Source organism: Melospiza georgiana, chromosome 6, assembly GCF_028018845.1.
Source record: "Melospiza georgiana isolate bMelGeo1 chromosome 6, bMelGeo1.pri, whole genome shotgun sequence".
NCBI classification, from domain to species: domain Eukaryota; kingdom Metazoa; phylum Chordata; class Aves; order Passeriformes; family Passerellidae; genus Melospiza; species Melospiza georgiana.
This window is the reverse complement of record NC_080435.1, coordinates 46,753,164-46,771,460: the sequence shown is the minus strand read 5'-3', so window position 1 is coordinate 46,771,460 and position 18,297 is coordinate 46,753,164. Positions and strand designations below refer to the sequence as shown.

At 37.1% G+C, this 18,297-nt stretch overlaps 1 protein-coding gene across 2 annotated transcripts in view; it reads right to left on the bottom strand.

Moving 5' to 3' along the window:
* Positions 1–3,858: 3,858 nt before the first annotated feature.
* The window catches only part of TTC8 (tetratricopeptide repeat domain 8), a 41,277-nt gene continuing 26,838 nt past the window's right edge, over positions 3,859–18,297 (bottom strand). Inside the window, exons 9-15 of one of the 2 annotated variants that reach the window (XM_058025995.1) lie at positions 17,355–17,442; positions 13,368–13,478; positions 10,667–10,806; positions 9,361–9,535; positions 7,992–8,114; positions 6,051–6,134; positions 3,859–4,459 (exon numbers count right to left, since the gene is read on the bottom strand). In XM_058025995.1, coding sequence (XP_057881978.1) covers positions 4,343–4,459; positions 6,051–6,134; positions 7,992–8,114; positions 9,361–9,535; positions 10,667–10,806; positions 13,368–13,478; positions 17,355–17,442 — 838 coding nt within the window. In that variant the 3' untranslated portion in view covers positions 3,859–4,342. The remainder of the gene's footprint in view (positions 4,460–6,050; positions 6,135–7,991; positions 8,115–9,360; positions 9,536–10,666; positions 10,807–13,367; positions 13,479–17,354; positions 17,443–18,297) is intronic. The other variant, XM_058025996.1, reaches the window with a different exon arrangement.

Here is an 18,297-nt window from a genome sequence, read left to right as displayed (position 1 = left end):
TTTTGATCTACCAATTAAAAAGACAGTCAGTGACCATATACTTTACAACACTGTGCTTTTATCTGAACCCTGAACTGTTGGTTTATGGCAATTCACAGGAATAAAAATAGTCCAGGGCTGCTTTTAAATTGGCTTTTGGGTGGTTTCTCACATACCATTAGTCCAGTCTCTTGATGGATGACCCTTGGTTACCATGATCTAATTTATTGCTGGAAAGGATAATTAGTTAATATATTTAATACCTTTAAAGGTGCTTGGTATTATTAAAGTATGTAGACTTAAAAAAATATGGAATTGATAGTAGTATAAAATTATACCAAAGCTGAAATGAAGAATCTTGGCAATTGCTTTATGGTTATGTAAACTGAATAAGCTGAAAATGAGATGAAACTGTTGGGGTGGTCTACTTGCTGGAACCAAGCTTCCTGGCTCTTAATGACTTTGCCCTTTCCATAGTGCTGAGCAAGGTTTGCATCCTGCTGCTTCTTCTTGTGTCTCATTTCTAATGGCTTCAAGACTAATCTTTGTCACACTATAATTGGTTTCACTGGAAATACCTGTCAAAAAGCAAGCAAGATATGGGCAAAACTCCCACGTTTTTATGGGTTTATATATTCTTATACACAATTAACAAAACGCACTATGTGTTGGGAAGATTTTTTTGCAATGAACTCATTGGCTTGATTTTTTTACATATTTTATTCAGATTTAGTATCTAAATAGGAAATCTTATTCAACTAAATATTTATGACCTTTTAGTAAACAAAACACAAGGAGAAGGCTGTGCACTAAGCAATTGCTGTAAGTAATCAACAGAATGAAAGTACATATAGTACCTGTACAGCTCCTTCAGTTACTCAGTGTAATTCAGGGGACGTGTACTTGATAATTTTGCAATAAAAATTGCTTTCGTGGCATATCTTCCAGATTTAACCTGTTTACAGATGCTTCTGAGTATATGCAGTTTCTGAGCAGTGATTAACTCTAAAAACTCTGCTATTCAGGAAAACTAGTAACACCACCTTACCAGCACAGGAATTCAAATGCTACTGGAGAGTCACTGGAGATAGAAGTTTGTAAATGACTTGAATATCAAATTTTCTTAGCTTTTGCCTTATTCATCTTCTAAGGCACAAAGAGAAACTTAATTTTGTTCTCATTTGCAGAGAAAGGGGCATTTTGCATTCTACACTCACCACATGCTCTCCTGTCCCCCATGATGGTGGGATAGCAGTTCAGTACTAATCTGTGACCCACGCTGAGCACCCACTGATTGAGGGTGTGTTAAGCCTGGAAAGACATGAATGAGTTTGAAAGCATCCATCAGAAAGAAGACAAACATGTGGTAGGTAGTGAGAGATACTAAATACAAAATCTTTCACAAAACTTGATGCTGCTCCAGCAGGTAATAGCGACTCAAGTACAAAATAAGTTCATTAGAAGAAGCTCCTGGCTTAAAAACCTTGGCTTGTCATACCAGAGATAAGACTGAATGACCCAAAAAAAATCTCTCCTTCTAGTCTTCAAAGACAGCAAGCAATCAAAGAAAAAAACCCAGCAGCAAGAGCAGTAACAAAATTGGATAATTGTCCAGTCATACACTGACGAACTGGCACCTAATGGCAAACTGTCTCTGTCCTGTACAACTTCTGAAGCTGCTTTTTGCAGCCAAAATCATCCACAACCCTTAAATGTGAATTGTCATTCATTTCAGCCACAGTTTTGTGGCTATAACAGCTGTGGCTATAACATCCAGCAGAAGAATCAAACTCCTTTAATAACCCAACCCTACATTATCACCTTTTAATTGGATTCATCCATTAGAAAGACCCAAGCAAGAAGGATGGTCATGAAGGATAAAACTGATGGCAACAGCCATAAACTGTACAGGGACACAGAAACTTCAAGATCTCCCACACATCTGCTTCGAGCTTTCCTCCAGGCAGCTTTGCTGTGGAATTATTAGCACTGTAGATTAAAAAATTGTGGGTTTTAAAAACTGTATTCTATCCTCTACTCTGAAGAGGCTTTGTAAATTCCAGTCAGACATGGAGCTGTGCTAGAGGTTGGAGAAAAAATGTTTTCTGTGTTCCAGAAGTGCTCTTTGCACTGCCAGGGTCACTGTGCTCACAGGGCGCTGCTGCCGCTGCCGCCTCCAGTGACCGCGGGCGCTTTGCCCCAGGCTGCGGGTCCAGCGTTGGCTGCGGCTCACTCCCAATTAACCACAAGGAAACCCAAGGTTCTTCCAGCACCAACGGCCTGCTGATTCATCTGCTGTTGCACTGTGCTGTGCGCTCATCACCACGTTGATTTCATTGGTACCGTGCTAATTGTGAAAAATATACTGTCAGACCCTTGCTTTGGGGCAAAAAGATCAACAAAGCAAATTGCTGCTGCCTTTTAGGGCAATCAAAATACACCACCGAAGATCAATTTGGAACGGCTTGCAGAAGCTGCAGTGTAGGGAGTTTAAAAGGTTTTAATCCTTGTTTAGACCTTTGTATATTTTTTGGGGGGGCGGGGGAGAAGGTGAAGTTTTTTAACATCTGATTTGCACAAGCCTATTGTGTGAAGGATTCCTTAACACACATAATCCTTTTCCCTTTGGATCTTCATGCATTTCCCAATAAGAACAATGAATTTGGATCCATGTTGTAAGGGGCACTGTTTGCTAGAAGAGAATTACTCAGATCATTAACCTGAGCAGGGAACACAGTAAGTGACATCTTATAAGCACCTATGTGGAACTATCAAGCAGCAACAATGGATTAAAAACTGCAGTCACATTCCTCATTTCTGTTCCAGTTCATATAGAAATAGGCTTATTTACTATGCAGTTTGAAAATTCCTTCAAGTTAATAATATGACATTCAAAAATTCTCAACAGTTGTGTTTAAACTGCTCATACAATTTTTTTCTGGTACCTCTCTAAGTTTAGTAATGACAGCTGGAAAGACATAAATACCACAGATCAAAGGATGGAATGTTTCTCTAAATTCTTGCATTTTGGCAGCCAGCAAAATCTTAACTAATGAGAATTACTGGTAACTAAGATTCCCTTTTAAATAGATTGCAATAAATTTCCCATAATATAAAATTAAAATGGACAAAATAAAATTCCATAAAAGATGCTGCATCTATTCAGCCAATAATGCTTTTGCACTTCACACCATGTGACAGCAATTAATGAGTGTTTCTGCCACCTACAGAATGCTCTGTGGGGGAACCTGTGGGCACACTTCTCTAAGCTCCCCAGCATCCACCTTCACCAGCTACAACTGCCAAAGAAGAGGGTGGAGAAATAACAAATACTGAAAAAAAGAGACTCATAAGATTCATAAACATGTTTAGGGTTGCCCCTTAAGCTAAGACATTCACCTAATACATCAGAGAAACACAAAAAGATTTCAAAGGTCTGTTTCAGGGTGTCCCATTTCAGATTGCTTTAACATCCCACATTTCTTAAAGGTCTTTTTAAAAGGTCAGGTTTGGAATTCATGCAAATTTATTCCTTTTAGCTAAAACACAAAGTATGACAGAAAGTCTTCATTTATTTTTAGTAGTAGTGTTCCTGTAGTTAGATTGATCCAAATATTTATTTAGCAATAGTGCTTATGTGGTAGCACATGTAATCACCCCATCAAAGCCTTGTTCTCAACTATTAGTTCTTAATTCTGCAAGCTTCTGAATGCCCTTCTCCCTCACTGAGACCCAGAATAAATCTACCTCCTGGGTAGAGAGGAACACATGAATTTATGTGATTTTGTACCAGTTCTGTGGAGTCTCTCAAAATGTTACGACTATCAACCCAGATTTTCATGGCAATAAGAATGTAATTTAACTTACATACACAAATGAGACAAACCATACAAACTGAATTTATTTAACTCATACAGTACAAGGAATATAAGAAATTTTGCTTTACATATGTATTTAAAATTCTTTTTAAGTATTTTAATTTTAAAACCTCACATTCATTTAGAAAGTATACTATCAAAAGCCAACTTGAAAACCAGTTAGGAAGTATTTTTATTCTGTTTCTTCAGAGATTGTCACATGGGAATGTTTAAAACCAACTTTTTTTCTGCATAAAAGTCAGAAAAAAACCCCTTTTCTGTAATCTCTTGTGTACATAGCTGCAAAGTTTTCTAGCTGCATTTGAATGTGTTATCTTTTAAGATGATAAGAAATTGAAACTCAATCTTTTCTTGCTACTCAAAGTAACACAAGCTTTGCCACAGGAATGCATAAAGTATAGTTCATCTACTTTGAGCTGGTGCTCTCAAAATGTATATGGGACATTTGCTCTGGCTAGCTTCTTACATAATAAAAAATTTGCTTATCAGAGCATAGCAAAGTGCTCCTTTAACTGTTTCATGAGCTGCTGTGTATCAACATGGCCTGGAAATGCTTCTTCAGACTTCTGAGCCGCTGTGTAACTTCTCTGAAGATCTCCAACCTGTAAAAAACACACAAGCTGATTTTGAAAATCCAAGCACTGCAGTGTTTGTACCCTTTGCATCCTGTGCAGTACATTTCTGGTGCTCACAAATTTTAAGCACAGCTGGTCGAAAGAGCAAACAGTCAGAGTAAGGACATTTGGAGGCTTACATCAAGGGATAAGAAAGACAGAAATGTCATTTTAATGGATGATTCAAGACATCAACTTAACATAGCCCATTTCACCCAACTTCTTGGAGAATGGACAAGGTACACACCATGCCCAGTGCTTGAAGTATGGAAGAAATAAAAAATAGAAGTTTTGCTTTTAAACTCCATAGAAGTGCTATTGTATAAACAAGCACAACACAACCCATCAGGCCTTTGTAAAAAAAAACAACTGTGATTTCCTGCTTCCTCACAGAGATGCACAACAATTTTGGAGAACTAAAGGTGCTCCTCTGTTGCTCTTAGAAGAAATTGTTTGCTACTTAGAGAACTTCAATTTTCCTAAATAGGCATAATTTTTTGGAAGGATTAAAACGAAAGGATCTCAGAAACTGGGTTCAGCAAAAAAGAACCCAAACAATTGGGAACACATCTACTAAAAGTGATTACTCCTAAAGGGGAAAGAAAGAGCTATGGACAGCCAGAAGCCTTTTTTGCTTGTGCATCGCTCAACACAGAGCTTCAGCGTGGCAAGAATTCTCTGAAGGAGAAAAAGCCAAAGTCCTGCCCAGAGAAGTCATGTTCTGTAAATCATGGCCTTACATTGAATTTAAGGATTCCATTACCCCACTGCACCAACACCTGGCTGATGTGGCTGGCTGTCTTCTCCCACAACCTGTGAGAGTTCTTTGTGCAAAATCTGTGTAACAAGACATTTGCAGACTAGGATTTACTCCCCAAACAGTAAGTAAGAAATGCAATTATTCAACATCCTCTTGTGTTTCACAATGAAGAGGATACATTTACAAATTAATGGGTTATTCCCTTCTTGATGTGAGTACTTCAGCATCTGTAGGAGTGGAGCTGCCCACACAACACAGATTCATAACAGAATCATGAAGGTGTAGGCACAAGCAAAGAAGCAATTTTTTTCTTGTGAAGAAACAAGAAAAAATTTGTACAAGTTTCTCTTATTAACAGGAATGCTGGACACTGTTAATACAGTGTCTTAGATACTCTGTATGAAATAGATTATTAACATAAAAAATCAGAGGTTGTAAAGCTGAATAACAGATTTTCCTTTTGAGATCAGTAAGATACTATTAGTAAAGGATATTCTTTCTATCATTACTAGTAAATCATATGATATTATTACACTTCACATTCTGAAAAAGCTTCTGACTGCAAAGACTGTAGATGGAATTGTTCATCTTCCAGGCATTTGGACAATTATAAAGTTACTTCATAGCCAGTTGGCCTCATTTTTTTCTCAAAAGAAAACATTGGTATTAAAATGAAAATGTAATTTAGCATTTTCCATCAGTTTATGCACTCTGTATTCTTTTGTCTTATCTATCTGGAATTCTTAGTAATAACAGTAAAAAACCAGCTGCCTCACCAAGGCTCAGTTTTTAGATGATAAGAACAGGATAATGCATTACCTTCTCTGAGAGTATGGCAACATTGAAATGGGGCTCATACATGTGAGGTGCTAATGATGAAGCAGTCTGCAGCAAAGCTCTTGCCTATACAGAGAAATGAAAAAAATAATATAGTGACATCTGGGAGAGAGAGTAACAAGAATCTAATGCAATATTCATAATCCTTCAAAGAAATCATCCTATGTTTACTAAGTCATTACTAAGAAAGCCATTTTCAAAAAGGTTACATCAATAGTGTAGGCATAACAGAATCAAATAACATTGAAATGAATAAAGACTTTTGGTTGAGTCAGGAAAAAAAATTATTGGGACATACTGTATTAAGCAATTCAATTTTAAACCCTGAGGACAATACATCACATAAATGAAATAAAACTCAAAAAGAACACTCCACTGTATTTATCTGTTGTCTCTGACAGCTCTGTCTTAAGCATCCCTGAAACCATAAATTTTATCATATAAATGACAGCTTTCACACTCAAACATTTAAATAAAATTAGGGGGTTTTTTCCTCACTAGCAAAATAGAGGCATTAAAAGGTAAAACAAACTAAGTTCTCAGAGAACTATATACTCTGATACTCTAAGTATCAGAGTGTATACCTTCATGCTGTAAATCCAATGCAGAATTGAGGTCCACTTGTAAAAGATTTTAGTAAAAAAATGCAGAACTTAATGGGGAAAATTCCAAAACCTTTAAAAACAAAAGTTTCTATACTATAAACTGTGTAACTATAAACTGTGGCGAGACCGAGCTAGGAACTTATTAAAACTTCCTACATCTGAAAAATCTGAGTACATGCAACAGTACTTATGAAAGATCATTGTGAAATAAAATCCAAAATAAGCAAAATATCAGCCCTTTTTTATTCTTCTGTGCATATTTTTATTGCCAAAATTATCTCAATTTTTAATTATACATGTGATACAAGAAAAGACCTGAAAATTTTAAGCTAAAAACTAAAGTAGGCAGGAAGATATTCTAATGGAAAGGCTCTGCAGTGCTAGTTATGAGCAACCAGAACTTCCACAATTGAGGGTATGCTCCACTAGGGAATCAAATGTCTAAAAATTTAGTGATTATGAAACTGAAACTAAACCCAAAGTTTATCTGTCACTGGAAACATCCAGTTCTAGGTTGATTTCAGTGTTTCCATGGTAATTGCTAGGTTATCTGAATAAAGTTAACTTCTGTCTAAGACAATCTGCTCTTAAAAAAGGTATTTATAATTTATTTTAGCTCTATGATGTATACATGAATCCATCAAATTAGCTTGTTCTCATGAGGTCTAAAACAAGCCCACATTAGTTTTGTCCAAAACTGCCCAAACAACACATTTCCCTGCATGTATATAAAAATGGTTACATTTATTCCACCATGCATGTCAATTATATATCTAAGCACAATACACTCAGTATACTCACATTGGGCAAGATGAACCACCAAGATTATTGATACAAAGGTGGTTATCAAGAACGTGTTGCTTTCTGACAAAATTCTAATGTGATCTCCTTGCTAAAAAAGGCCCAACTTTCAAGAGAAAATCTCATTGGTCTTTTCTGCCACCCAACAAAAGTATGTTATCTACATTTATAAACTGAATATAGAGTCAAAGTTGTCTTTTAAGTGAAGATTTCAAAGTCATGGGGTTTGCTTGGGTATCAATTAAAAACAAACAAACAAACAAACATCTCAACAACTGCAAAGTTATTGGAAACCCTGCTTGTTTTGATGATTCATTTGGATATGCCAAAGGATAAGCAATTTAATGGGAGATGGCATGACAATACACCAAAACATGTATAATAGTCATCCATGTTCTCTGCCTGTAACAGTAAGTTAGACATTCACATGATGCCTCCACCTCAGAGAAACGACATGTTTGTTAAATACAAAATGCCTAAATTAAGCATTCTCCCTAGGCTGGGATCCAGCACTGACCTGTTCAGTGTGACCTTTTCTCATTTCCAGCACAGCCAGGTTGTTGTAAGCTTCTGCGTAGTCGTTATTGTTGACTAAGGTCAGCTTGAAACACTGGTAAGCCAAATTCAGGTCTCCTATGCCCTAAAAGAAAGACTGTGTTTTCATTTGTGAAAAGATTGGAAACCACATGCATCTGTTTTTGTTTTTGGAGTATCTTTTCACCCATAGTGGAATGCAAATTACAATAAAAACATGCTGACCAGAAGCATATGTGCTTTCTTCCCAGATCCTCTCGTTTTTTCCTTATTCTTTCTCTAGACAGAATCATTTCTCTCCAGCAGAAACGTCCATGCTTCAAGAGATAGTCACTTCATCTAATTTAACTTTTGGATTATTAAAGTGGCATCTAAAGACTATGCTATCTGCTACTGTCTTAGCAGGGTAAGAAAAACTGAGATGTCTCCAGGGGAAGTCATCTTGCTTCTCTGTCTCTACACATATTTAAGTTAAGGAAGATTCACTCTTGAATGATGGAGCAGCTGACTAATACTACTGTAGTGTTAAGACTGACACTGACACAGCATCAGGTTAAACATCAAAAGTGACACATGCTGAAAAATACAGGCACATCAGTTCAAATTTCAATCTTTAAGGCAGTATAAATTACTGTGTTTATCCTAGCTGCAGTTGTGTGTCTGACTCAAATCATTATCAGGAAATGAAAACAACTCATGTTAGAAAACTCATGTCAAAAACTTCATTCAGCAAACTTATTCTGGGCATGTAGCTAAAGAAAAATCCAACACAACTTCTTGCAGAACATCTGCAAAAATGGGCAAGACTGTAAGAAAATTTGTGTAGAAATGTAACAAAGTTTATCATACAATTACACAATATTTCTATAGCTGCCTTTAAGACAGAGGAAAATACCTTCTCAACAATGACCTACTTAGTGCTTTAGTATTGGCTACTTGGGGCTGAATGTGTATTTTTATGACAAAAGAATCAGTCTAATTCTCCATGTAAAACAAATAACAGTTCCTAGAAAAATATCTTGAATTTTTTTTGTCAGATTAGCTTATTTTGCAGCCAAGGCCTTCAAGGGCTGGTATATGTTGTAATTTTTTTAGAAAGATGGGAAGGTTAAAGGTAGTGGGGAGTGAGCATCTTTAAGCAGGAGAAAGCCACATTCTGTAAAGCACAGAGTTTTTTCTCATGCTGCTCTTCCCCACTGAAGTGCAAATAAACATTCCATCTGTACTAGACTTTATCCTGTACATTACCAAGTTTTGTATTTCCAAGAAGGGAAATTACTTCTTCTTAGTTATTTTTTTTACATTTTTAATAAATTTTACTTATTCAGAAAGATGGTTATTATTTTTCATACCACAGCCACGTGTCCCAAGTTGTACCACACATCTGCTGTCTCCTCTTCATTTTCAGCCAAAAACAGTGCCCGTTCAAATGAAGATAGTGTCATATCATATTGCTGGGCATAGAAACAACACAGGCCCAGATTGTTAAAGAGCTGGCAGTTATAAACACCCATCTGCAGGAGCCGTCTAGATTGAAAGAAAACATTTGTTTTATATTTTTTTAACTAATTTCAAGGAGTTCTACTCTAAAAGACAAAATTATCTCCTCCTTTCTCCTTATTCTGAGAGGGTATAAAAACCAAGTGTTACAGTCCTACGCTTGTTAGTTTCATGAAGGACACTGCAAGGTATTTTTTATTAGAATCACAACTGTGCACAAGTCTGCATAAATTAGTAACTTCTGTCTTCTTGACTGGGTGACATGATCTGACTTTACTGTAAGACAGATGTAGCAGACTTTCTGTTTCCTCTTTCCAATCCCTCAACATCAATCAAGCTGTAGTTTGCTGCAGTTACTTTATATAATTCTTAAGACTTCAATTTTTTGCTTCACTCCCATCCTTCAGTACTGCTCTATTAGTAATAGTATATTTAGAGGTGAATGTATATTAATCTTACACATCAAGCATAACTCAGATTTTGATTCACATTGATATTGCTTAATGTGTCTTTTAAAATGGAGATGTATTATAAAAATTCTGTTTATTCATATTTAAAGCACCAAGGAGCTCAAGTCCAACAGAAATGTGATGACAGTGCTCTTGCTGACTTAATCTGCTCTTAGGGAGGGAACATCAGGCTCCTTTGCACTCTGACTGTATTGAAATAAAAATCAAGCAGCAGTGTTAACACTATCTTTTCACTGCTTTCAGTAAAACACACAGGAAGCCCAGCCTGCATTCCAAGTCAGGGATTTTGTGGTCACAACACCTGGTCACTTCAGGTGGAGTAAGGGCTACAGAGGAAGTCCTTGTGCCTTCTGTATGCAATTGAATTTGAGGGCAAGATCCACTGTTCTCAAACTGCCTCATGCTGTGAAAGAACTTTCCTTGCTTATTGGTTGAATGATAATCTATGTTGATACTTCTACATGCTCCCCATCTAACAATTTCAAGTTTGTAGTGATGTACTTATCATTGTATAAAAACATACAGAAGTTGTTACATGGATTTTATGGTAACATTTGTCCAAATGCTCATTCCTACTCCTATGCCAATCTCCTAATTAATTTTTTTCCTCCATTAAAATGGTCAAACATGTATATTACCTTCTCACATATTCTGTTCCCCCTCCCTCCCTGTCCCTAAGCACAGATACCTGTAAAACCGCAGAGCTATCTCAGGTTGGTCTGAATAAAAATGGTTACTGCCAATGCATGCAATGGCTTCCACGTGAGTATTGTCTTGTTTCAACACGTCCTTATAGTACTCTGCAGCCGAGGAGATATTGTTCATTTCCTACACAATTGAACAAAAATTCCAATTACTTCTACTGTTTATCACCTATTTTTAATGTGGAACTCATTAAAATGTTAATCTACAGAGTGCTTTATCTATGCCCTGTAGGGTACCCAACTGCGATTAATTATATATACTCTTAAAGTTCTCTGTTTGTACCATTCAACACCACTGTCTGGCATCTTCACAAACAACACACATATCCATGAGAGGAATGCATATTGATTTATTAGTAGTATCTTTACCTGAAATTAACTCTATGCCACAGCCACAACAAGAAATTTATTTGGTTTTTATTTTTTAGAAAAAGAGACAGCCTGTTGTATTGAGTTTGGAAGCTGAAGGGGGACTACAGAGGTGGCTTCTGTGAGAAGCTTCCAGAGCTTCCTCCACATCCAACAGAGCCAATGCCAGCTGGCTCTGGAATGAACCCACCGCTGGCCTCAAGACTGAGCTCACCAGAGAAGATAGTTAAAACTCTGTGATAACATATAACAGATTTAAAAAGGAAAAGAAGGTTTTTGCACAGATGTAAGAGTGAGAATATGTGAGAGGAACAACTCTGCAGACACCAAGGTCACTGCAGAGGGAGGGGCAGGAGCTGCTCCGGGCACCAGAGCTGAGATTCCCCTGCAGCCTGTGGTGAAGACCATGGAGGCAGCTGTGCCCCCGAATCCTGTGGAGGTCAACAGGGGAGCAGAGATCCACCTGCAGCCTGTGGAGAAGCTCCATGCTGGAGCAGATGACCCTGCTGAGGGCTGTGACCCTGTGGCAAATCTGTGCTGGAACAGGCTCCTGGCAGGACCTGTGGCCCCATGAGGAGAGGAGCCCACACTGGATCAGGTTCACTGACAGGATTTGTGACCCTGTGACCTGGGGACCCTGCTGGAGCAGCACCACGTGCAAGAGACATTGCACAATGTCTTGTGACACCCAGAACTGTGCAGTCAGTTTCCAGCATGGTAACACAGAACAGACAGACTTCACCAGACAATGTCTCAACTATTTTCAGTGTTTTTTAAATCAAGTCATTAATTGCTTTGAACAGAAACAAGAATATAATTACATATGAAAAACTATTATGTGCCTTTGAAAACCAGAATTATGAATTTACCAAAACTTGTACTACCTAGGATATGACAGTTAAGAGAACTGTACTGCATATAAATGTATGCTTGGATGTGTGCTACTTGGAAGATGAATTAGGGTAAACTCACTGCTAGAAATGACACTGCACTGTTTCTGAGGAGTGCAAGTCCCTGAGAACCTATCCCCACAAGAAAAAAAATATTAAAAGATTAAACTTGCTTCTTATATATATGTTTATATAAGAATAATTTCTACCTGTGTGCTGTAGATACAATGTGCTCCCAACATAACTAAAGAATAAGCTTTTATATAACCCCAACAGTGTATTTAGCTGCAAAAAAAGAGGATTTATTGTGGTTCAAGGAAATAGTAATTAAGCAGTCCCTTTAAAAATTACGCAGTTTTTTTAAACCAAAAACTTTCTATAACTCTTTGTACTGTCAAAAGTTAGTGACTGAGAAGAAAAGCTCTGATTAAGATGTCTGATACAAATATTCCACTTGTGAGTCTATATAATAAAAGCAACCCTATGCTGCAGTGCAAATCTTTGCTAATGAAGCTATAATCCTTCATTCAAGTGTCAGTGCAAAACTAGATCCTGTCAAATATATTCTGCTCTTTAATAATTCCTTAAAAGGTTATGCAATGTTTTGTATGGTTCTGGAAAATAACATCTATATTAAAAACTATTCAACAATTCAGAAAGAAAAGGTTCCAAAAATTATGCAGCTGTTTTTTTCTTGCTGAAGGACAAAAAGGATTTAATATGAAAATGGATTAAGGCTTAGGGGTTAGATGAGAATGATGAGAACAGGATAGAATGCCAAGCATGAATACAGACACAAACACAAAAAAAATTCATTACTTTGTTTTGAACATTTGTTCTAGAATAGCACTTGACCAACTTTCAGCGCAGAAACAATATGAAATCCACTGTTTGACATGAAAATACACAATTTTAAAATATAAAATACATGGTTATCATGCTAAGTTGAAAGTACTTTATAACTAATCCTACTTCATACAACATTTACTTCCTAACTAAGAACTTTCACATTCTAATTGCTCTCAGAGCATTAAGAGACAAATGACAACACATAGTGCTAATAAAAACAACACAGACAAATTAATTATTTTGCTGTTTAATTTTGCTGGTTGGTGACTTGAGCAGTTTTAGTATGATGAAATACATATAAACTAGCAAGGACAACATCTGGACAACTTGACTTAATATGGACTTGGTTCTGCATGCCAAGGGCAAACGGGATCTCACTGGTGTGATTAATTGCTGAAACAAATAAGCCTGCAGGGCTCCCCTGACACTACCTTGCTACCTTTGTGGAAAGTTACCTGTTTGCATTAGTGACACTGAAAATCAGCACAGTTGGGTTTTGATGACCTTAGTTATATTCAACTACTGCCTCAGAAAAGCTACATTTGGCCCCTATAAGGATTGCAGAGTGGGTGCATACCTCATAGATTCTGGCAATTCCACAAATAAGAGTCACTTCTCCAGGAAATCGCTCTAACCCTTGCTTGAAAAGGTTCAAAGCTGTTACAGGCTGATCCAAGCGCAAATACACCTAAGCAAATAAAAAGTGTATATAGATGTCAAATGTCTGACTTTCATACATGTTCAGCTGTTTAACAAGGGAGATAAATAAAAGGGATGACACCTCCATTTATACAGGAAACCATTAGCTGAGATGATGAATAATACAGGGAAAATAATGGAGTGAATGCTGAATAAATCTGTGTAAAGAAGATAAAATATGCTACTTAAAATAATTAAATTTACCTATACATGATTAATTTGAATATTACTAATTTAAAATATCTTTTTATTTATTATCATACAGTTTGACACTGAGGTGAAGGTATCACCTTGAATTAAAAAAAAATCACCTTGTTTAATGTATTTTCAAAAACTTGTGTTTAGGCTTGAAAGAACAGGATCTTCAGGCTGATAATGCTGGAATATCAAAATGTTTTACTTAGTTGAATAAGACTGCACTGCACAGAGCAGCGACACTTTCAAGTCTCCTTACTGCTCAACCAACCTCCTCTGTCACAAACAACAAAAAGAGGACAGTTTTGCCTCTGTGAGTTTGGCTTCTGTGTTGGTTATGAAAATGTGCAGTGTGGATAATAATTGTGTGAGAACTGGACATTCAATATGTCCAGTGTTGATAGGGACCTCCTCAGCAGCTGTCTGAGAGTACAGCTGTAAAGCCCTCCTGCTGTGGGGTATGGTAGTCACAGCAAAGGGAAAAACCCTGCACTCATGCTTTGGGAAACTAGATGGCTACAATGATTTCTCTATGTCCCACTGAGTGGAAAAGGATTTTGTTGGAGAAATAGTATATTAATCAGTGCTAATATATGGTACTACTAAAGAAGAGAAAGAATCTGTGATTGCTATCCTGATACAACCTTTTTGTGATGAAACATAAAACAAATATCAGTGTTAGCTGAACAGCTGAGAAACCTCCAATTTGTACTTTTGCTCTTAAACTTCATGGACTTCTGACTGCCAACAATTACAACTGTACATTGGTTTTGCAATCCCACAGATATATACTGCTGTAGACACTCGCAAAGAATTCTTTCCTATGACCACTCAATGATATTCTTAATTATCAAAGAGCTGACAACTGTGAGTGTCTTCCACGAAAGGGACTGCCTTTCCAAGTTGGTCATTGGCAAAATGTTAAAATACAGGCATTTTTTACTCTCATTCTGCTAATGTCACTCACATTTCCTGTATTAAGCTAGAAAGTGAATGCCTTCTTGTGAAAATCTATAAAAGAGCAATGGTTTTGGAGGGCATGGTATTTAGTAGATTAGAACCACATTAATTACATCATTAACCATGAATGATGCATCCAATTTAAAAAATGGATAGTGTGAAACTCCCCTAGATCTGCCCCTTTTTTATATTTTTATCTTTGTTTATGAAGTATGCTTTCTGAGGATTAATGACTTAAATCTGCTCTATTGCTTTATCTAGAGGCTGACTCCAAAGATGCTAAAACTCACATGAAAGATGCTCACTTCAGATGCTAAAACCACACAGCCACAGTACTCTACTATGTAATTCCCATATCCAGTGTGATATCACACTATCCAACATCTCTGTATACATGTTGAGCTGCTCTCTAGATAAATGGCAAAGAAATTAAAAAACAGGTGGGGCAATTTCCATCTACTCACAGTTGCTTTGGGGAGACCTGCTCTTTAAAAGTACTACAGCTAATTATGGTCTATATGATAAAAGGAGAATTGCTCCATTCTCTTTTTGGTCTCTCTTATCTCCTGTAAAAATATCCCATTTCTAGCTCTTCTAGGTCATGAAATACTTTGTAACTTCACAGCAGGTCCTGACTGCTGTCACCGACATCTTTTCATAAAAATCCTTTCTTTAAGATTTTCCCTTCTGGGAAGCTGAAGCCCCAGAAAAAAGAATGTAAACAATGGTTATCTGCTGCTGTGGGATGTAAGAGGTGCACCTGTGATTGGCCCATGTTAGATGTGTATAGTTAGTGGCCAATCCAAAACCGAGCTCTCTCTAAGACAAAATCAGAGACAGCTCCTTTGTTATTCATTCCTTTTCTATTCTTAGCTTAGCTAGCTTCTGAGAACTTTCCTCTCTATTCCTTTTAGTATAGTTATAATGTAATATATATCATAAAATAATAAATCATGTCTTCTGAACATGAAGTCAAGATTCTTGCCTCTCTCTTCACCCTGAAGACTCTTGCAAGCCCTGTAACAGACTGCTTTAAAGATTCTTACTTTTTTTTTTTTCCTTCTTTTGGTCTTTTATATTTTGTAAACTACATTTCAAGGGAGAGATCATTTTCAAGAAAATATTATTAAAAACCCAGATAGCTATTGCAATAATGAACATAAACAAAACGAACAAGTATTGTAGTACCAGTATATTTCCTCAGAACTTTATGCAATCTTATTAATTTTTAATGGCTGCTTAACTTAAGCCTGATTTTTTCAGTTCTGTTAAATTGAGCCATATCTCTGTGCCTTACTGTATTGCCTGTCCACTGACACTGAATTATGCTGTGCAATGCTTTATATTTGAGCACGCTGGTCTATAAAATGGGAGGTGGAAGTTCAAATGCAGCTCCTGCCTGAGCTAGTACTGATGTAGGGGGATGCAAATCTCCTCTAATGAATCACTGTTTGTTAATCCAATTACTCTGCCAATTGAATAATTCTGTGCAGTTCATGGAGCGACTCCAAAGAAGGGCCAGCAAGATGATTAGAGGGATGAAACACCTCTCCTGGGAGGAAAGGCTGAGAGAGTTCAGTCAGCCTGGAGAACAGAAGGATGTGGGGTCACCTAATTGCAGCCTTCCAGCATTTGGCAGGACCCTACAAGAAAGCTGAAGAGGGACTTTTTACAGGCACATGTAGTGACAGGACAAGGGGAATGGCTTTGACCTGAAAGATGGTATGTTTATATTAGATACTAAGAAGACATTCTCCACTCTGAGGGCAGTGAGGCATTGGAACAGGTTGCCCAAAGAAGCTGTGGATGCCCCATCCCTGACAGGGTTCAAAGCCAGGTTGGGTGGGGTTCTGAGAAACCTGGTCTAGTGGAAGGCACCCCTGTCCATGGGGGAGGCATCCCTTCCAACCCAAACAATTTGTGATCCTATGTATTTTGTAGAATGACTTGTGATAGAGACAGGAAAATTAATAAGCTTCAGTGAACTTCAAACACAGTACTGAAGACATGTCTCTAGATAGCAATGATGATCATTTAAATACAAAACATAAATTGCTCAGGAAATGTAAAGCACATAGGAACATCTGAATTATCCACTAGCAGTGATGACTTTTGGACAGGCCGGTGGCAATGAGCTCAAGGGGAACTGATAAAGAGCAACTGGTTTCATCTCCTTCTAGGACACACAGAAGAAAAATGCAGTTTTAGTTTCTCACAGGCTACCTTTACTGGAATGTCTTAGAAAACGTTTAGAATCTAATGTGTATCCTGGTAAACAAGTAGTTCTGAGACTCAGCTGTGCCACTTGTTCTTTTAAAGCTTTTAATACCTTTATTTTGACAGAACATTCCCTGTTTCAAGGTCTCTGATTGCTTCCTTTAAGCTCACTTTGTTTTGATTTTGCTTGTGAAACTAGGATTTTGAGCTTTGCTCTTTATTTACAGATTTATTGCATTTGTTTCCTAGGAGACCATATATAGCCACATTGGTCTTCATACTGGAACTTCAATAATTCTTTTAGCTACATAATCCTCATTGGAATTTAGAACAAAGAATCCAGTAACATAGAACATTTTTTAAAATATTGTTTGTGAAATCTGGGAGCTCTAAAATAATTTTGTAAACTATCGACTCCCACTGCAACTGTTAGCATGTATTGCCTCAGGCATGGAGACCGCACACTTTTAAACACGATGTATCTGTGACTTACTTTTGCCAAGTACAAGATAGTATCAACCATGTCCTGCTGTTTAAGGGCTGACTGAAATTGCTTTTCAGCTTCACGATACAATCCCAACCTAAAGAGACAACAAATACATATAGAAGGTACTTGTTTACTGGTTTTTTTTAAGATTTCTTATAAGCTTATTAAATAATGAAGCAGTTCAAACTAAACCAAACATAAACTGCCTGAAAGCACACTTTATGACCACATATTTGTGTGCACATTAACAAAAAACATGTCATTATTTAAAGATAACAAAATAACCATTCAAAATTATAAAAAAGACAAATCCATTAATTTTGGCCCCCTCTTATTCATGCAGCCTTCTGGAATGGCTGAATGGTGAATAATGACGTACTCGTATTCACAGGAATTCCTCCTGCTCTTAAAACAGACAGTAGAAAATGAGCAATTAATGCCTCAACTCTACCCAAACTGTTTCAGACCAGAACTTCCTCGCCCATGGCAAAGATCACACAGATAATCTCCACTGTGAATGAACATCACAGGAGTCTATTTTATCTCAAAAGCATTTATTTTGCATAATTACAGTCAAATGTTTTGCACTAATCTATAAAAGCTACATCACTACAAATTAAGAGGACCATGCAATTTTAACAACAGAAAATGTTCTACTTTCTCATATATAAATTGCTTTTTGTTTCCGTCAGCCAAAGAGCACATGCTTGCTTAAGAAACACAAAACACAAACAGAACAAGCCAGCTAAAACAAAGAAGCACAGCCAATGGGGACATAAGGTAGTTTGGGACCCTGGAAATCCATGTACCTTCTTGGGTGCATTAGTCTCTATAACACGATCCATAAAAATCCTGAAAGTCATGAATGACCTCTAAGCTCATGTATTGGGTTTGCATGAGAAGGTTTTGGTAGCTGGGGGATTCAGGAATAGCTTCTATGAGAAGCTGA